Source organism: Apteryx mantelli, chromosome 29 (assembly GCF_036417845.1).
Source record: "Apteryx mantelli isolate bAptMan1 chromosome 29, bAptMan1.hap1, whole genome shotgun sequence".
Lineage (NCBI taxonomy): Eukaryota > Metazoa > Chordata > Aves > Apterygiformes > Apterygidae > Apteryx > Apteryx mantelli.
In genome coordinates this window covers 5644467-5666281 of record NC_090006.1, presented here as the reverse complement: position 1 = coordinate 5666281, position 21815 = coordinate 5644467, and the positions used below count along the sequence as shown (strand labels likewise).

General features: G+C 39.2%; 1 protein-coding gene across 1 annotated transcript in view; it reads right to left on the bottom strand.

The window, feature by feature from the left end:
• The window catches only part of UNC5D (unc-5 netrin receptor D), a 102743-nt gene that overhangs the window by 63350 nt on the left and 17578 nt on the right, over window positions 1-21815 (bottom strand). The window contains exon 5 of the mRNA XM_067312273.1: window positions 20023-20126. Within this exon, the coding sequence (XP_067168374.1) occupies window positions 20023-20126 (104 nt within the window). The remainder of the gene's footprint in view (window positions 1-20022; window positions 20127-21815) is intronic.

The following is a 21815-nucleotide window of genomic DNA, read 5'->3' as shown; positions in this document are numbered from 1 at the left end:
AGATTTCCCTGCTTTGTAGTTTGTGCCTTCATCAAGCTTTTACAGAGTGCAAGACATTCTGATTAATTAGCATTTCGCACCCAGCTTTTCACACACTTACAAAAATGGAAATGGAGTAAGGCAGTGAAGATCCATGCCTCTTAACCAGATCACATCATTATTGATTTAAAAACTGCATGGATCGGGAGACAAAACCATGTTTTTATCAATTACCAGTAGACTCAACTTAACAGTGAAACTTTAGCACTGCAAATAAAGCAGTGACTGTCTTTACCCTGACTGCACTTCATAGATGCAGGATCACAAGGAGTATTCTATTGGAGTTGCTTCACCCTCCAGGTCAGTGTCAATGTTAACAGCGTTCACTTTCATATGTATCTTTGATTCAGACATTTTCAGAGCAGTGGATATTATTAATCCGAGTTTGCAGGTGGGAAATACTTTCCAGCTATGAACTCTCAGAACTTCAGTTACTTATGTCTGAACCAAATAGTATCTACACCAGACCACAGTTTCTCACTTAGCTATTTATCTCAAAGGAAATGAACTTCAGCTGAGTATTCACTATTAGTCATTTACCGAATTCAGTTCCCCCTCCCATATTCTTTATTTGAGGTAACTACAGGTTATTTCATTTCAATTTATTTTACTGTGCTGTGTTAAAAAATGGCAGTATTTTTGGTAACTTTTCTACCAATATGTCAAGCTCATTAACAAGTAGTATATGTTCCAGGAATTGACCTACCAGAATCCACAATTCAGAAACAAGAGTATTGGCTCTTGCATTCTGTAGCATCAGGATAAATATTCTAAGACTATAAGCAATAAATTACTTCCCTTTGGTTGTTTGTGTGGTCTCCTAGTCTTGATTACCGCAGCAACTTCTGCACTCCTGTACTGCGCATTACAGAACCCAAGGCTATACTGTTCTCAAGAGTTACGGTGAATCATTAATACATAACATTGCTCTCCTTTGTAAATAGTAGTCTTCAGATATGAGAATTTCAAGATAGTAACTGTGAGATCTTACTGAAGTGAAACATCCTTAAGATCTATTAATGAATCATCCTTCTCTAACTCACGTACTTCTCACTGGAGGAAGTACTTAAACTCAAACGCTATGTCTACATTTGAAGAAATACAGTTATTAGTTAACAGATGTGTTACATTAGGCTGTGTTACTGGATGCATACTAAATGCAGCTGAGCACCAGATTCGCAACTTTAATAACTTACTGCTTTCTCTTATAATATTCTGTTTGCAATTTAAATAGGTACAGATTTATGTTTGGAGAGGTAAAACATTCCCTAAACCTTTAATGTTACAGCATTTCAGTCTCACAGTAATTTAAATATATTTATTCCAGATTATAAAATGACCAGCAGAAGTATATTACTTCACCAGAATCAGAATAGAGAGAACCCTTTCTATATTAGACACGAAAGGCATGTAGTAAACAGCAATGCAAATAGAAAGTGCAATAACAAATGTGCCTACTAGTTAGAAGTTGTAAAGTGTCCTGAAATAGGTATCTACCAATGTGTTCCGGCTTTGCTTCCTCATACCAGCACGGTCGGATTGGTTGAAATGTTTCCCTAATCACCGTGCTATCACTACTAACAACAATCTTTTCACCTCTGAAAAAGAATAAAGTGTGCTTTAAAAAAAACAAAACAAACAAAAAAACCACCAACAACAAATGCAAGTTTTCCCCTTCCCATGAAGTTAAGAAACCCATGTATAAGGGGGTAGATTTTTATCTTAAATTTTGTATCTTTAAGCGGAGCTCCCAATGACTACAGGAGGAGAAGACACCACAAATCGTCAGACTGCACTGCTCTCCCTTGGTCCCACTGTGACGTACATCAAGGTTAGTCCCACTGCATTGTAACTACATACATACATGTCTCTGCAGAGAGAAAGGAAAAATCTATTTATATTGAGTCCATTCAGTGTGGGTTGGTGACAAAAGATTCATGAGATGGACATGTTTGGAAATATGCAATTAGACAAAGATTTGGACAGGAACAGGGAATTCATCTATAAGGATCTTTGCTAAAAGAATTGAACATATGGTCATGTAAACATCTCCTTTGTTTGTGCAGAAGACAGCCCACGGGAAAAGATGGACATATTTGGGTATTCCTGATATCAAGAGGGAGACAGAGTTGGTAGAGGAGCTTAGATGTAAAAGGAAACTTCAGCTGCACAGAAGTCACAAAAATAATAAGGAAGAGTAAGAACAGCATCAAAGGCAGTTAACAGGCTAAGAAAACAAAATTACTGTGAGGACATGGGTTGCCATTCATCACAAGATAGTCACTTTCTAGTAACAACATTTGAATCTGCAGTGAAATGCAATAGATATGGAAATGCTCTACTCCAAGGACATCTTGGCTTTTTCCCCTCACTTTTCCTCTTCTAGATTAGAGCTAGACACAACTGACAGTAAAACAGCTGCTCCTGTTATGATTGTGAGAGTGCAATTTAGAGAAATGGGCACTAATGTGAGAGGATCAAAAATTGATAGTCTGTTTTACTTCATTTACTTCACTTCAAGTCAGGATATGTCACTTTGTTAACACTGATGTTGAAAAAAGATAAAGTGTTTTCAAGACCTTTTTCTATGGGAAGGCTCAGTAGCCATGTGTGACTCATGCAGCATACCTGGCTGACCTTGTTTGCCCATTCAGGTATGTTTTAAAAGGGATCTTTGTTTGCTGGTCAACTGTCTGCAGCGGAAACAAGGATAAACATTAGAGGACAACGAGATGACAAACATGAGAAAAAAAAGCATTGAGTTGACAACGTGGGCTCTCCATAACATTTCAGAGTTGCCAATGTCAAAAAAGAGCATCCAAAATACATCGCAGAGCAACATTAAATAGTTTAGCAAACAAATCTTGAAAAATGCAATTGTAACAAAGCAAACAGGAAAAAAAAACAACTGACCATTAGCTTAAGCTGCACAAGCGGGTATCTCAATTTACGTAATTGGTTGTGTTGCTCTGAAATATATACAGCTATGCAGCTAACAAAATATGCTAAAATATTTGCAACATTTTAAAAAGACTACCAGTTCTATGCAAAGGCATATCCTTTTTATAGACAATCCCCAATTATATAGAATCACAGTGAAATCTAAGGCTTTTTACTTTATCATATTGAGCAACAGCATTAAAATGGTTTTTACAAGCACTGATAATCACAAGCCTTTTACTCTGAAACCTGTTCTTTGTTTGAACCTCTACAGAATATTACTCCAGGCTCTGTGCTCTGTGCATTACAGCTGCTGTTGTAATATCTAATCCATGATCTAGGCCAAGTAAAAAAGGTACTCAGGGTATTAAAGATGAAGTACTTCAGGAAAGACGGACAGAAAGATAACACTGAAGCACCCATTTCTTTCAACAGAGAGAGGTGATGAAGGGCAAGGGTTTTGCCCTACAGTCACAGGCATAAACAAAAGGCTTTAACTGCAGATGTTTTACAGAACAAAGGCCTACATAGTATTAAATGATTGTGGTGCCCTGAACCCAAGCAGTCCAGACCAGCCCATAATGCATTATCCAAAATAACTGTACATTTCACAATCTCTGTTAGATGTAAAGACAAGTATGAAAAATGAAAATGATGAAGTTGCTCTTAAAAGCAGCTAAAAGTCCAAACTGAACAGGGTCCATTTGTGTTTGTCTGTGTCTGTGTGTGTGCAAGAGAAAGAAATGGCAGCATTTTAAAATGCAGAACAAAGAAAATTGGAGTAGAAATTACCAGAATAATTAAACTGAGCAATTACAAGTAAGCTGCTGTATGGTTTCAGTAAAATAGAATCGACATTTAGAGGTTGCTCAGTTTCATTCAGTAGGGTGTGTTGAGAGCTGATAAAAAGAGATTAAAGGAAAGGTAATTTGATACTTCCAAAAATATGTAAAGACTCTTCAGTAGAATTTTATGTTCTAAATGGTTTCAAAACTGCCTTGTCCACATAAGAAGCCATTTAGTTTTATTAGGCTAGTAACTGCTGCTTTAATCTGTGGCCTTTTTCACTATAGGTACAGTGCTGGATAGGGTCTAATAAAAAAATTTGAATTTCTTTGAATTCTTTGAAGAAGAAGAAAAAAAAAGTCATATACTCCTTGGAGAAATACCTCTTTTCCCCAACTAAATGAATAATTGCTGCTCACTCTGCAAGTGGTGCTGTAGTTAACAGAACCTGATCTCCCAAAAGACAGACTGAATTATGAAATATCAAATTATAAAAAAGAAGAAACCACAAGGCTTTCACAATTGAGTCCATGAAAAATCATGAGCTGCTCAAGAATTCAAATGACGTAACTTTAGATACAAATATGCGTAGTGACTTCCAAAGTGATATATGTACTTTACAACTCTTTACTACTTTATGCCAAAAGCGATCTTATATACAATACCGCATGGAGAATATTCATAAATTAGGTATTTGTGTGATTCTTATTATCTCCAGAAGATGTTGTGGAATGTGTATGAACTGTCATTAAAACATTGCTTTCTAGAATAGTGATTTTTTTCTAAAACGTAAGTATTTTTAAAGTATAACTCATGAGTAGTAATTCCATAGAGTACACATACCAGAACAAAAGGGAAGACCTTCGACCATAATTTTAAGATCTCGTATTTGTCAGCTGGCTTTGCACCCAAATGAGCTGAAGGCTATCTATGCCCTACTGTAAGTGTAGCACCTCAGAAGACCGAATTCATCATTTTAATACCTTTTTTATACCTTAGAAGTCTGACCTGCTAACCATCATAATACAGCATGGACTACTTCAAGGTGAGCGTGTCTCTTTAGTGAAATTAGCAACTACAATTAAACCTGAATTTGCAATGTGACCAAATTTCTTTTCAGAAACAATACTCTTTGTTAACAGTTGGGAGCAATACTTCAGTAGCAAGCTGAAGATCTAAAATGCAAGACGGCCCTCTTGTGCAGAGGGGCTGATATATGTATGGACTGATGCATCTACTAAACCCTCAGAGCGTTCAAGGCATATACGACACCAGCCAACTACAGAGGAAAGTTAGAGGCTCTGAAATGCTAAAACCTACTTCTCATTAGTAACAATAAGAATTTCCTTAATTCCTTCACATGGAAAGAGGAATCGACTTTCATTGTTCCTAATGCAATGTGATCCAATTTTGTCATGTGCAAGTTGATTATTAAATTTCTTACAACTTCCATTGATTTTATAAGTTTAAAAAAAGTCACTGTTGGCTGCAGTAGTTGCTTAAGTAAAACCAGTCTTTAGGAAGAGCCTACATTTAGACAAATAATCATTTAGACATATTGCACATACTGAGCTCAGACTTGGAAGTGAAATGTCTTTGGTGAAAAATGAAACACACTTATTGTATTTGTAACTAATGTACCTTAGAAGTAAAGCAAATATTGATATTCCAGACACAAGACACAAGATCTATAACTAACTGCATAAAATGCATGCTGTTTGCATTTAGTAATCATACTGTTTTCTATAACTAGAAACAAGATTCATTGAAGACTATAATTCACCAGCCTTTTTTGCTAGTGGTTTATTACAATACAGTTATCCTGCTATATTACATTTTACAGTATGTGTACAAGTCCCATAAATATACAAGCCTATGTAAAATACCAGCAATGACTCTCACTACTTTTGGAATACTTGCAGCTTTTGAATTTTATGTGGGTTTCACACTTTGTTGATGTATTTGGAATGGAATATGTACTGCCCAGAAGAGAAATTATTTTACATTTCCATTAAAACCCATAGCGGTAAATAAACCATCAGAACTCATGCAGATATTCACTGGAACATCCACAGCAGTCCATTAAAATGTCAAAATCTATGTTAAACATTTGAAAAAGTAGCACCAGATACAGCACATTTAAATCTTTAAAAAATACATTAAATGATAAAGATATTTTAGAGTATTCTACAAACCTCAGCAGGTCAACACAAGCTTACACTCGTCACTAATACAGTTTAGCACAACAGCTGCCCTTTTATTATAAAAAAACTCAGTAGTTGTAGAAAAATCTGCAAGTTGCTGCTAATGCTCATAAATATCGCAAGCTTTTCAGAAGTTTAGTCTCAAAGAGTATTTATTTATAATAAAAGGGGTTTAGAATAAATTTTAAGGTCAACTTCTGCTCAGATTTGCACTTCATGCATTGCAATGGGCTTCAACAGAGTTTCCCATCCGGCATTTCAAGTCGGGATTTGGCTCCCCTGAACTAATACCACATTCGACCACAAAACCGCAGGCCTCACGTTTAGTAGCATAATCACTGCAGCACTGTTCTTGCAAAGGCAAGCACAGTCTAGTAAGTTAAAGATTTTTAGTTTTTGTTTATTTATTTATTGAAAATTAGAGGTTTATAAATGCTAATCTCAAATACCATGGCTTAAATGCAGCTTCAATAGGAAGAGCTTGATTTTTCTAAGGAACAGTATATATCAATAGTAACTACTGAAGGTGATAGAATTTACTAAATTCACCACAAGCTAACCGCATTTATTTCAATGACAGTTATAGGAATTGCTCCATTTTTACAGGAGTACCAGTTCCACATCACTCTTTAAATTTACGACACACTAAATTTACTTTTAATCCAGGTCTCAAGAAGGTCACAGAAACTCCTTTTGATGGTTAATTTGAATATGGAAGCTGGCTGTCCAATTAAAACAGCATTTAAAAACCTGATTATCAAGCCCATTGAATTAAACAGGAACAACCTATGACACCCTGAGAATTTCAAAGCCCTTGTGTCAGTGATGGAAAACACATTTCTAATATGCCCCCAACATATCACAACACCTGCCCCAAACAGTGAAAGGAACTAAAGTTGTTTAAGGAGATGACTAGCTACAAAAGTAAGCACTTATTTTTGCTCCCATACCCAAAAGAAGTAATATTTTACTCTCTGAAGCAGTAATAAAGTGAAACATACAGAACACGTTATCCCAAACTTAACTAAATGGGTATTGACTGAGTACTTTCCAGGCAATGGTTCAAGATTGGTTTGACAACAGTCACGGAGTACAACATCATGGCTATCAAGAATCAGACAGCAAGAAGGAATTACCATCAATGAACCAGAAAGGATGTTATAATTTATCCTGTTTGCTGACTCTATCCCAGAGCACCAGGATCTATTAATCATATTGATTCCAGATGCTACATTTAAGCTGGTACAGAGCTGCACAAATGACAGAATCAAGCTGTCCACATTCTTCATTGTTTTACTTTGAAGGTAATTGAGTTTGTCACTGAGAGATAGCAACTCCAGCACTCAGTATGTTCTTAAAATTAATAGAAAAGAAAATATCCTCTGGCAAGAGTACAGGAAAACACTAAGGTATGATTAGGGTGACCAACCTGCCAGCATTATGGATATGAAATCTTTCCAAAGTTGCTTTATATAGTAAAGATAATAGGTATGAACAGCACTATATCATGTTAATGGCAGAACTGTAATACACAGAAAAAAAGCAGTACATGTATTTTTCAAGGATGAGCCTGATACATGTTCAGAAACTCACAGGTTGCATCTCCACCTCTTTCGACTTTGTGTATCAATTTAAAGCTGAGATTTCCAAAAAAGAGAGTAACAGTGCTTAGGGACCCAGATGTGTTTAACTGCTTTAGACACCTCTGTGAATCTACATGTAAAAGGTTATGGAACCTTTCTTTTAGAATGCAGCAGCATCTAGAAGTTATTTTACTGGACTGTACCTGACATCAAGTGCAATATCACACCTTAGCTCCCCGGTCCTGCAATCTGAGCCACACAGATGCTGTGTTACACCAAGAGAGGCCCTAGGGGAAACCAGCTGTGTGCTGGAGGGGAACAAGAAGGAAAAGGACCTCAAAGAGTACGCGTTTTAAAGAAGAATTATTTCAAGTGGGAAGGGGGAAGGAGAAGAAAGTAGTAAACAATGGAGAAGAGACAGAAAATGCTAATATTCAAACTACACACAGAGAGCAGCAGGATTGTCAAATGCAGCAAAAGGGAGGATCTATTTTTTATACCCCTCCCTGCCAAATACGAAGCTTGTCAGCTTCAAAAAACCGAACAGAACAGACTAGAGAGCAACCATTTAGAGAAAAAATTCAAAGTAAAGGGTAGCTGAGAAGGAAAGAATGCATCAGGAAATTCACTTGAGTAGATGTATAGGAGAAGAAACAAAAGGTCTCATTATATATTTTACTCTGAAAAATGGAGCACTTCTTAAAGAACATCTGAACTACTTGAATGGAAAGCAAAATCAGTTTGTACCACTTCTTGACAGAACTACACTGTAGCTCTGACTTTAGCAGATTACTGCTTGAGCAATCTCAAGATGGCCTGCACAACTGTTTCTTGATAAACCTTTTTCCAGGTTTAGGATGAACCGAGAGAAGATGCCCAAGAATTTGGAAAGCAGGAGGGGGGAAATCAGGAGAGACTAACAAAATCCATTAGGCACCATACAACCACCTTCTCTCTTTTTTGTTTTTAAATACGGTTTTCCTTTCAAACAGGTTTTCCTCTATAATACTTCATTTCTTGCTCTTTCTTTGGTAACAACATGCTAGCTAAGTTATTTACAAACTGTTGGCTGACAGATATTAAATGAGCCCTTCTTTTCTAAAAGACAGTGCGTTGAGTCCATCAATCTTCCTAGCTGTTACATACAACTTCTCTGGAGTACTTGAGATCTTCTGTCATTGTGTCTTATGTATAATTTCTCAATTTCTTCCATTCATTTCAATTGACTCAGAAGGTGAGGAGGCATCTGCATGCGAGTTCTGTCAATGTTCACTCTTGGAGCATCTGTTTTGCCAACACCACCTTGCAGCTATTGTTTTCAAGAGCACCCTTCTAATTCACTGCTTTCTCGTGCATTCAAAATTATCAGAAAGACAAGCAGAGCAGGCACAATTGTGAAAATGCCTGAAGCATGCACTTTATCAGCACTGCATGCCGAATCTGATGACTTAGAAGTTAGCTGGGTTCAGAGTGGGGAAGCAGTGTAATCAGATTCAGAGCTTTTCTGCTAAAAAATACTGTCAAAACCATGAATTCGGAAACAACTAGTCAACAGACAAACTGAAAAATGCCCAGAGTTGTTTTGAAACAGACAAACATGATCTCCCATACATGGACAGGGCAGCCCTCCATATTTGCTTTTTTTGTTTTTGCAACCATATTTTAGGACTGTTCTAACTTCTGCTTTCCACTTCAACATTTCCCTTACATTTTTGACCTAAGCTATACCTCATCTGCTCCAGGCAGCCTTGGTTTCACATTTTCAAGGCTGAACTGTAGCCATTTGTAAGCCACACACAGGACTTAAGAGCTTGGCTAAAGTTGAATGCAGGGTGTATTTTATGCAAGACAACAGATAATGAACATACTCTAAAAGTCATCTTTTAGATGACCATTGTAATGCTTTCTTGGTGAGAGACAAAGTGCAGCATGAATAACTCCTGGATCTTCCTGGGAATAAAGCAAAGTAATAAAATAAATTTACAGAATAATAAGTGCCGCACACACAAACATAGAAAATGTAGCACTATGCACTGGATAAAAAAAATACAGCCCAAGTACGAGAAGCACATTACCTCAACAACACGATGCATTTCTAATAGCCGCCGAGGCTAGTCACACATAGCATTGACTGCCCACTAACAGAAGAATCTGTGGGTATATCTGATATATTTTTACAGATGAACTGACGGGCTATCTGAGGTCATGGAGCCTGGCATGTAGCTGTAAGCCAACCCAAGGTGCCGCAATGACTGAGCAGGCAAGAAATATCTCAGATAAGACACCCCTTCAGAGCTCAGTGAAGATTCTTTGAATATATCCAGGGCCAATATCATTTAGGTTTTCCAGAGCCAAAAGTGATACCAGCTTAAAAATCAATCTACCAATTTACTGGTTAGACCAGGTTTTCTTTCTTTCTTTATCTGTGAACAGAAAAGCTATCAGACCTTGCCTATCGAGTGATTCAAACTGTTCTCCTATGCGTTCTGCTGAGGCTTTTTTTCAATATTAACTTCATAGCAGGCTCTGTTTCAGAAATAGTAAGAAACTACATGTGAGTTTTTGGAATTAGTTTCATATGTAAGGCTTTCAGTTTTGGCAAAGAGGCTACCTGAAGCCTCTTCTAGGTTCATCTCCAGCTACAAGCCATGTCCCATCCTAGCAATGATAAGAGCTACAGGGTTTGCACAAGAAAACTGGATTGAAATTCTACTTTAACAAAGTACTTTGTATTGTTTATGGTGATCTCCTGTAACTGACTGACACTTATTCTGCCTTAGCAGCCCAGGATGTTTCCTTTCTCTTCCATCAGAGGTTGTTCATGGTTTGGGCATTAATGCTGGCTGTGACAATGAGTGCACAAGCTTCCTCGACTGCACCAGACCCAGTATTCATTCAGGAAGCTGAGGTAAAGCTTGCTTTCTAATAACAGAATAGTGTATGTGGGACAGGAGGAGGAAGCAGTTGTAAGTTCCAGATTAGTCAGACGAGCGAGTATCACAGCTCCAAGGAACGCATCATGTACTACAACATTGCAAACAGCACTTTTTAATGGAGCGAAGCTCTTCCTCCCCGGGTTGCTGATGCCTTCCTCACAAAAGTTCCCAAAACAAGCTTTACAGAATCAGCAAGGTTGGCCTTGTAAAGAGATGCAGATAACCAACAATGGCAAGGATAAAGATGTTGCTCTGGCAAACTCAATACTCAACTCTGCTTTTTTAGAGAGAGGAGAACTTAGCCCCACTTCCCTCATTTTCATCCCGCCAATATAAATCAGAAATAGCTCCACTGATGTCCATGGAGACAAACAGTCTCAGCAAGAAGAGAATCAGGCCCAGAGATCTGAGCCCAAGGTACCCACCTGGCAGTCTAACAAAACATGTTGACATGGATTCAACAGAGAATTTAGCTGACTCCTATGCTATATCACAACTGCCTTTTTGCATACACTCCAAGCTAAATGAGACCCCTATTGCACACAATTAATAAACATATCTATGGGGAAAATCTGTTGTGGGGATTGAAAGCCAGAACTGTCTCTTCCCTAGGCCAACTCTGCATCAACAGTGAAAGAAATGGCTCTGGTCCCACCAAGCCTTTGCCAGCAGAGACTCTGTTATATTTAAATCAACACTTGCCACAGCAGGGGATTATCAGATGCTCAGCTTAAATGCTGGATTTTCTTTTTTGTTGTGATGTTTAGCTCATAAAAACTGAATTTATTTGGGTTGGTGCTGATGCCTATAAGCACAGCTGCTCACTAGCTCTGTTTTGCTTCCCATGTCAATGCATGAGAATTTAAAACCTCTTCCGAATCTGCCTAGTGTCAGGATTTGGGTTTTCTTACTCTTACTACAGTGGCAATGCACCCAAAATGCTCCAAATCCCCAGCAACTTCCCAAAGTGGAGATGTGCAGAATTTCCTTATGTTCCTTTCTTCATAGAGGCAAACTACAGAGATTGGAAACCTGCTAATGAAGGCAGCAGAGACAGAAAGAGTGTGGACTAGAGGGTTGGAGACAGCTAATTGCTGGACCTGCATTAAACCTGAAAGGCAGCACGTCCTAGGAGCAGAGGTAAGGTGTTCCAAAACAAATGGTACGTGGTATCTCTTGTCAGACTTAGAGGTAAGGGCCTATCCTGCCTCTGCTTACTGCTACAGAATTCAAAATGTTTTCATAATTCACTAGGGTAAAACAATAGGTAACACATCACTTACTCAGTTTTTGTGACTGCTGTTGCCACATGAGGATTTATCAGTAGTAAAATCAGACACGTTTAATAGTATTTCATGCACAAGAAATGGACTTTGGTTCCATGAAGACTGTAATCAAATTCTTGGAAAGGGATTGCAGATTTAGAGAGATACTGCTTACATGTATCTGTTACTTAAGACCTAGCTGACACGAGCAATTGAAATTTGCTGCTAAATGAATCAAGACAGTAGAGTGCATTTCAAAGCAACATTAAAATCAGTGCTTGCCTCCGCAGGATTTGGCGCTCTTGATTCATGCCTATATAACATTAAAGCTGAATTAGAATACTGCAGTTCTTTATTTGTAGTCCTCCTTGATTGTTTGCTTTTACTAATGTATTATTCAGATTAAAAACTATTTACTAAAACTGAACTGTGTGAGCATGTAGAGCATTGACAATGTTACATTAGCTTCCATTATTCGTAAATTAATTTATACAAGCAAAGCTTTAAACCATATAAAGTTTGGATACATTTAAACCAACAATCCAAACCTTTAATCCATATTCTCCTAACTTCTTTTAATATATATATTGTGTGTAGAAATTAATACATAAAGCAAACTTAATCCAGATACTTTCATCACCACTGATATCATGGGATACTCATCCTAGAACAGGTGGTAGAAAAAGATCTGGAGGAATTCTCTCTAGAGAATATCTCTCGGTGAGGTTTGCTTGGTCTTGATCACTACATGACTCTGGCCCCCCAAAAGATTAGTACCAAGAGGACCTTCGGCAGAGATGCTGACTACGATGACATCTCAGGAATTCTCAAGTGTGGACCCCTAATGTTGCTGCTCAGTCAAACACTTTCTCCTGCAGAAAGCACAGTAAGAGGTTGCCATAGCTGGCACATAGTGGCATATATATGCCTGGGAACCCTTGATTTATTTAGTAACAAGTACTTCTGCTCACTAAGAACTAAGCTGAAATCCACTGATTTTTAAAGAAGGAAAAGTTCGCAGGGGTTAAAATCATTTAGGTGAGAATATTTGAAAAGTGACTAGAAATGTGGAAAGGAATATTGGGAAATAAAGCCTTTCACTCCTGATATTTCAAAGAAACCCTGCTTTCCACTTCTTTTAAGACCAATGACTTTAGATTTTTAGGATTAAGTGCTGATTTAGGTCATTTATATAAAGAACATTTATTTTTAATGTTTCTATCCTTAGATTTAACAAACCTTCAGCACCTTTAAGGTGCAGAAAAACAATTCCAGAGATGAAGATTTATATTGTTGTTAATGGGGGCAGGCTCACATAAATAATTGAGCTGAACTTAAATTTCCTTTCAGTTGTAAAGTGTCTGCCTCTTATTAAACTGTACTGCATTATTAGAGGTTTGACTATATCAGTCATTCATAGCCATTGTCAGAAATAAATCACTAGATTAGCTTGTGACTATGGCAAGCACAGGAAATGTGAGCTCTTTGGGAAAATAATGTCTCTGAACTTGATGGAATAAAATGATCAGAATCTTTTCCAAGGCATCCAGACAGATATTGGCATGATGACATGAAAGGCGCATGCATCTCCTCTCTAGCCTGCAAATAGAAAAGTTTGCATTTCTAGGTCCATGCAGAGTATGGATAAAACAAACAAAACAAAGCAACCAAAAAACCCCAACAATGCCACATTGAACATCTATTTAGCATCTAATGAAACAGAAGATAAGCTTCCATAGTTACTTTAAGCCTTATGTTTTCATCTAGGGTTTCATCCAAACTCTAATGATATCAGTTCTCAGATCAGAGCCATAGACAGGTTGCCAGCACTGGGTTTTCAAACCTTCTTCACTTCTCAGTACCCCCATGCGCTCCACATAACAATTATTGATACAGAACAAGACTCACTGGCTGTCTCAGTTATTTCCCATTCAAGTGTTGAACAGGGCTGGTCTTCCTTAACTTGAAAAATGAAAAGAACTTATAACCTCAAACTTACTGCCACAGACCAGACCCACTATTCTGATACCCAGTTTCTAAAGACATTGAATTATTCTGAGTAGACTGTTTACCTTGACAAGCATAGAACTGGCCTTGCATACTGAGCCTTTATGTGAAATTTCATTGTCCAAAGCAGTATGACCTGTTAAGATTTACAGGCTTTATTAGCAGCAATAACAATTTTATAATCAACATCAGTAAATCAGGGTTTATTGAGAACTCTACAACTCTAATCTGTAGAAAACAATTAAAATGTCAGCTTTTCATCAGATATAATTCCTAACCTTCATAAAAGAAAAATATTCTGTTTAATTGTTGAGTGTAAAGCAGTGCAGTTCAGAATGATAAATTTTTCTGAAAACACATTGGCTTTTTGCTAAACAATGAGTACCAAGCAATGCAATCATCTTCAATTAGGACCATGCTCATAAATAATAGGGTAAGCAAAAATGAACATACATAATATAGAAGTATAAATTCTGTTTTGTGCATTGGTTCCACAGGACCTCTGAACTGTAAGATTGCTAACTCTAAAAACTTTGACTCAAGTCTCATGATCCTTGATGTTTTCTTTAAGTCCTAGCCTCTGGAACCAAGTAATAACTTGAAAGTCTCAGATTTGATTAAAAACATGGATAAATTTTCAGTTTACAATCGTAGAAAAAATCTGAAAATGTGAATAATTCAAATACTACTGTTTTTAATCTTTTGTCTATTAAGCAACTCTTACAGGTTTTGGAGCTTTACAAGAGAGCTACAAACATGTAGTTAGGCTGCCAGTTCTGCTTCAGGCACCTGTGACTTGTAGAGCTGCTCTGTCCTTCACACCAAGTCCCACCTCCCCCCATCACCCTTCTCTGATATTTTAGTAATTGGTTTTATGAAATGAACACATTCTTCACCAATATCTCAGGGCCCTAACACCAGTTTTTATAACAGTGATACACACCAACAGCACTGAATCTTTACACTTGGAATAAATGTTGTGTAACCTGCAGTGACATCAGTTACTCCATTTGCTAAGCTTCACTTAAGCACTTGCAGCTGCCCACAAAACAGACTCCCTTCCTTCCACACGCAGCGAAAAGGAGCACAGTTGCTGTCTCCCAACAAAACGAAACCTTGCGTCACATTAAAGCTAACTGCTTCATACAGCTATACAAGATGTCTGTCTTTCTTCAGATGTGCTAATTCAAATTCAATAAAAGCTTAATACAGAACCTTCCGTAATCTGAAACAAATTTCCAGTCTTCTTAGAAAGAGCTATATTCAACAACAGTAACAAAAGGGTTATCACTTAGAGTTTTACTTACAACACAGCACACAGGCATGCACAATAGTCCTACTACAAGCTTTCACAACATATACAGAGGAATATACTGATCTATTTGGATGAATTTGGTCCTGGTTATTTTAAAAGGCAGTAAAAAAAATAAATAAATAAAAATAAAACCAAAGCAAACAAACAAAAACCAGTTACTGAATTACTGACCATTATTGTTCAGTTCGGAATTAGGTATCAACTTCTAATTGTAAAAATCACCCTCTTTCCCAGATCACAGAATCACTAAGGTTGGAAGGGACCTCTGGAGATCATCTAGTCCAACCCCCCTGCTCAGCAGGGTCACCTAGAGCACATTGCACAGGATTGCACCCAGGCGCGTTTTGAATATCTCCAGAGAAGGAGACTCCACCACCTCTCGGGGCAACCTGTTCCAGTGCTCTGTCACCCTCACAGTGAAAAAGTTTTCCCTCATGTTAAGATGGAACTGTCTGTGTTTCAGTTTGTGCCCATTGCCTCGCGTCCTGTCGCTCGGCACCACTGAAAAGAGTCTGGTCCCATCCTCTCGACACCCTCCCTTCAGATACTTGTACACATTGATAAGATCTCCTCTCAGCCTTCTCTTCTCCAAGCTAAACAGGCCAAGCTCTCTCAGCCTTTCCTCATAAGAGAGATGCTCCAGTCCCCTAATCATCTTTGTGGCCCTTCGCTGGACTTGCTCCAGTAGTGCCACATCCCTCTTGTACTGGGGAGCCCAGAACTGGACGCAGTACTCCAGATGGGGCCTCACCAGGGCTGAGTAGAGGGGGAGAATCACCTCCCTCAACCTGCTGGCAACACTCTTCCTGATGCAGCCCAGGATACCATTGGCCTTCTTGGCCACAAGGGCACATTGCTGCCTCATGCTTAACTTGGTGTCCACCAGCACTCCCAGGTCCTTCTCCGCAGAGCTGCTTTCCAGCAGGTCAACCCCCAACCTGTACTGGTGACTGGGGTTATTCCTCCCCAGGTGCAGGACCTTGCACTTCCCTTTGTTGAACTTCATGAGGTTCCTCTCTGCCCACCTCTCCAGCCTGTCCAAGTCTCTTTGAATGGCAGCACAGCCCTCTGGTGTATCGGCCACTCCTCCCAGTTTTGTATCATCAGCAAACTTGCTGAGTGTGCACTCTGTCCCTTCATCCAGGTCATTGATGAAGAAGTTGAACAAGACTGGACCCAGTACTGACCCCTGGGGGACACCGCTAGCTACAGGCCTCCAACTAGACTCTGTGCCACTGATCACAACTCTCTGAGCTCTGCCATTCAGCCAGTTCTCAATCCACCTCACTGTCCACTCATCTAACCCACACTTCCTGAGCTTGTCTATGAGGATGCTATGGGAGACAGTGTCAAAAGCCTTGCTGAAGTCTAGGTAGACAACATCCACTGCTCTCCCCTCATCTACCCAGCCAGTCATTCCATCATAGAAGGCTATCAGATTGGTTAGGCATGATTTCCCCTTGGTGAAGCCATGCTGACTACTCCTGATCACCTTCTTTTCCTCCACATGCTTGGAGATGGCTTCCAGGATGAGCTGCTCCATCACCTTTCCAGGGATGGAGGTGAGGCTGACTGGCCTGTAGTTCCCTGGGTCCTCCTTCTTGCCCTTTTTGAAGACTGGGGTGACATTGGCTTTCTTCCAGTCCTCGGGCACCTCTCCTGTCCTCCATGACCTTTCAAAGATGATTGAGAGTGGCTTAGCAATAATGTCCGCCAGCTCCCTCAGCACTCGTGGGTGCATCCCATCAGGGCCCATGGATTTGTGGGTGTCAAGTTTGCTTAAATGATCTCTAACCCACTCCTCCTCCACCAAGGGAAAGTCTTCCTCTCTCCAGACTTTCTCTCTTGCCTCCAGGGTCTGGGGTTCCTGAGGGCTGGCCTGAGCAGTAAAGACTGTAAAGACCTTTTGACAGTAAAGACCTCCAGGACTGTTTGTGCCTAGCTGTGTTGTCTTTCCAGCAGATATCGGGGTGGTTGAAGTCCCCCATGAGAACCAGGGCCTGGGATCGTGAGGCTACTTCCAGCTGTCTGTAGAAGGCCTCATCGACTTCCTCATCCTGATCAGGTGGCCTGTAGTAAACACCCACAACAGTGTCACCTCTGTTAGCCTGCCCTTTGATCCTTACCCACAAGCTCTCGACTCGCTCTTCATCCACCCCTAGGCACAGCTCCATACATTCCAGTTGCTCTCTCACATAAAGAGCAACTCCACCACCTCGCTTTCCTGGCCTGTCTTTCCTAAAAAGCACGTAGCCATCCATGACAGCACTCCAGTCATGCGAGCTATCCCACCATGTCTCTGTAATGGCAATGAGATCATGGCCCTGCGACCGCACACATATCTCTAGTTCTTCCTGTTTGTTCCCCAAGCTGCGTGCATTGGTGACTGAATTACAGCATGGAAAGTATTATTTGACTATTTAACTATACAGAAATTGGAAAAGAGCCAAATGTGTGTAATCACTCAGTTCAACAAACCATGCCTGCTAGGTTGAAGTGTATCTATTTACCCAGCAGGTCATAATTTGCTTATTTGGGTTTCAAAGAAAATGCATGAGATTTGTAAAATTTTTCAATTGAAAACTTTTGCTAACCCTTTAAACACTAATTTTGAGAATTAGTAGCAAAAACAGAGGCACATGCATGGCAGCATACTATTCACTTTGTAACTGCTTGTTTCCAGCCATTTTCTTGTAAATCAGAACTTTATTTTAGGCATCTTATTAATAAATACTCACTTTATTTTACTATAAAGTCTGTCTAGTTTTAAGGCATGAGGTGAACAGGGGTGAAAAGTGCAAACTAAAGCAGAAATTCTTACCACACAGACAGTGAATCTATCTAAGACAGGATACACTGGCAATTTGGAGGGATACGTACTCAGAAAACCTGCTTAAGCAGTGCACATTTTTCTGCAAGAAAAAAATCATTGAGGTTGCCAACTGGTGGTCCAGGGGAAACTTTGCAGGCACTGATTAGCATCCCTTCCACGGAGAGCAGGGGCAACAAATCTCTCACAGGCCAGGGATGTTTAGGCAATTACATCTTTGTCCATTTTGTTTACCAAATAGATATCCTTACCAGAACAGATATTTCAACAATTTGGGCAATTCTCTGCAATACAGTAACAGTTGTTTTAGTAACACTAAACATGAGTAAAAATAATGTACAGCTGATGTGAATGTAACAGCAGAAAGTTGTTTGACAGATTAATGAACATTAGATATCTAGATACAAGTTGATCTACTACCCATCCTTATCTTTAACCTATTTTGCTTTTGGTCATTAACACTTCTATCTGATCTTCAGTCTTTTGCATCCCAAATTGCTGCACTTCTCCCCTCTTTCTGAATTTTCAATTGCATCTGCTCAGTATGCCTCTTGTTAACTAACAGGACACGTTTCTTTGCCTGGAGTGTATTTTTCCTTGCTTCTTTTGTACCTTGAATTAGAACCTAACATAGTGATAATGGAGATAAGAGGCAAAAATAACTTCTGACTGGTAATTTTTCCCCCGTTTATCAAAAGATGCTGAAGACCACACTGCAGAGTTTGGGAGTGTAAATACAGCACAGTATTGCTGCGGCTGCACCACAGCTCCAGCCCTACAGGCGTGCCTACAGTGCAGCCTGAAAGTGGTGACTTGCTCATGCAGACAGACATACGGGAGAGATTTAAACTACTGATCTCTGTCTTGCCATGGCAGCATTGGCTTCACAAATCTTCCCTGTAAGTACTTGTTGGCTGAAGCATATACTGTTATAGCAATACTACCACTGATATCCAATTAGTTTAACATCAACCTAAATCAGGCATACGTGCACAAACGCAACTCCTCAATTAGGGCAGTAACAGTCTGTTGCCTAGAGAGACCACCTAGCTGCATAGCTGTTACTTCTGCAGCCGCACATCATCATCATTGGTAAATGATGGTGTGACAGTGCTGGTTTTGTTTCTTTAATTGCTATACTAGCTTGGCCTGTTCTCCATCTCTCCAAATCCTGCATATCCTTCTGTTTAGGCAGGCAACCTGCTTCACTGGTAAATACAACACCACAGGAGAGACCTCAAAGTTAGCCAAAAAAAAAAAAAAAAAAAAAAAGGGGGGGGGGGAGACAGAAAGTACATGTAGTATGCTTATCTTGTAACAGTCACTTCCTCTTACCCAACATGGAAAGGATTTGTGACCGAGAAACAACTTTACTCAAGAACAATGCTGGATATAGCTGATTAGCTGCAAAACACTTTCAACATGGAGAGCCCTGGAAGTATTGAGTATCACTGTTACTATTAGGCTAATAGTTCTTTACATTCACCTTTCATAATTTCAGAGCAGAAAGATACCACCTACCAGTCTGCTTTTTGATAGGTAAGAGTAGTTTGATGCCATGCTATCCCTCCACAACTGTATTTTTTTTAGTGTGTCAAGCGTATTTTTAAACACAACACATTTAGAGCATCTTCCCCCATAGAACAGTCTGGCTCCTACCATTTTGAAGCCTCTCCACTGGTTCTTGTTTAGATTCAGCTTTGTTGACAAAAAGCATATTTAAAGCTAAACGGAAAAATACAATTATTTGCAGTAGATTTTCTCTCTCCAGCAATCATCTATCAGAACTTTTTGTTTTATTTTTCAATGAAAAAAGTCATTTATGACAAGATAAAACTAACAACCTGTTGTCATTTTTTTAAGCATAACACTTGAAAACCTGTATCAAAAATAGGAGTTCTTCAGCAAACATTCATGACTTCTGATAAAAACCCATATTTTTGTTAAACGTATTCAATCAAAAATACATATTTAAGCAGCCCAGGAAAGAAGAACAGTGTAACCAGCACTTGACCTTGAAAACCACATGCTACCTACACCATCTTTGGTTCTCTTTCCATTTCTAAATAGCCCAGGAGGTTATCGGTGAGCAGCAGTGACACAGTACAAAACCTCACCTCAGCTGCAGGAACTCCCTCAGGTGGCCGACAGTGGAGAACAATCATCCCTTCGATAGGAACCTCCTTCCCTTGTGGGTCTTGCTCAAAGTTTTTCCGTAAATCTGTGGAGAGTTTAATGCAATCATTCATTATATCTCCAGCGCAGCTTATCTGGATAAATACAGAGTTCAAATGCTGGGATATAGGTATTCTAAAAGCCATTCCTCCTTACACAATACTAGGCAGACCATAGAAGTCAGCAACAATATGGTTCTGTCACATTTTTCTCTTAAGAATGTATGTAAAGCACTGGACAACTGAAAGTTACTTCATCTTCCACAGAGGAAGAAAGCAGGGGAGATCCTATCATCTTTGGCTTTGTTTCTACATCTCAACCTTTAAGAAATCATCTGTTTGTGGCTCCACAGACAATCAATATTACAACCTACTAACCCCATGTTTTCAGTCCTACATGTAATCTCTCAAGCCATTGCTTTCCAAAATGAGAGAATTAAATGCTAGAAAAATCACACGGTGTTGTTACGGTTGTGCTGTTTGACTAGGGAGCATCGTTGCTTTGTACTTTAAACAGAGGGAGTAGCTATGGTATTGGAGGCTCTTGTAGGCTGGCAAAGTTAAATAAACTCTAGCAGAACGAATCCAAGACTGGGTGAATAATTTTCAGAGTGCAAGCTACTTCAGGCAAGTGGCATGCTACTTTAGGGGAGCAGCAGGGTATTTTATACAATGTTCTGTGTTGCATGTTCTGTTTAGATCGTCTACATACTGCAAGCAGTAGAGAATGACAGTAAAGGATTGAAAACAATCTATCCACTTCCAAATATCAAAAGAAAAAATCTGATTGCTGGAAGGAGGCTATGCAATCTAGCATGAACGAAAGAGAGAAAAAATCAGTTTAAGGTTTGCCTAGAAGGATTCCAATAGATGTGCAAATTAGGACACCTACCATAAGCGGTATTCTACCATGGAGTTATCCATAAATATCCATTTACCTGCCATTTTGATGATGACATGATGCTGGACCCCTGCCCACGTCTCGATTTCACTCAATTTTTCTATCCCATGTTGGGGATACAGAATTAGATATTTCAGTAGGTACTGACCTTAGACCAAATTGCATGTGAACAACTCTTGATCTTACCTCCGTGAGCAGAGCAGGGACTGCAGAGATGAGGACCTACTGAGCAAAGTGGAAGTTTACATGCCTAAAGGACTCCCATCTCTGGCCTAAAATCCAGGCATAAGAGCAAGATCACAGGGTTTTGCTTTACAGGTGGTTGGGACACAAGAGAGAAAGCCAGTGAGGTGAGCTATTACCTTCAACACTTTAAAACAGTCTTGAAAATACATTTTTTCCAAACTGTCTCCTCATGCAGCACATGAGGTGGTGCCTAAAAGACCCAGATCCTCATTTTCTTTTTTCCTATTAAGGAAAAACACTAGCACAGCAGAAACTACATATTTAGATTAGAACAAGCAGCCCTGTGGCTCCATCATAGCTAGGCACTAGAGAAATATGCAAACAGTGCATATATTTTCCTTTTTATGATTCTTTGTTGATTTTTTCATGTAGATAACCAATCCGTTTTTCAGTACTCTATTTAAAAATCATTCATTAAAACTTAGGGTACAGTTGTGCCTAGAAATGTCTTTATTAGGACGAAAAATTGAGTAAGCTCCATCTTCTCCTTTTCTCTGCATTCTACACTCCCCTAAAGAAAGTTACTTCTTTTTTCAGAGAGATATAAAGTGTAGACTCACAATTCAGAATCTCTAGGCTCTAAGTGCAA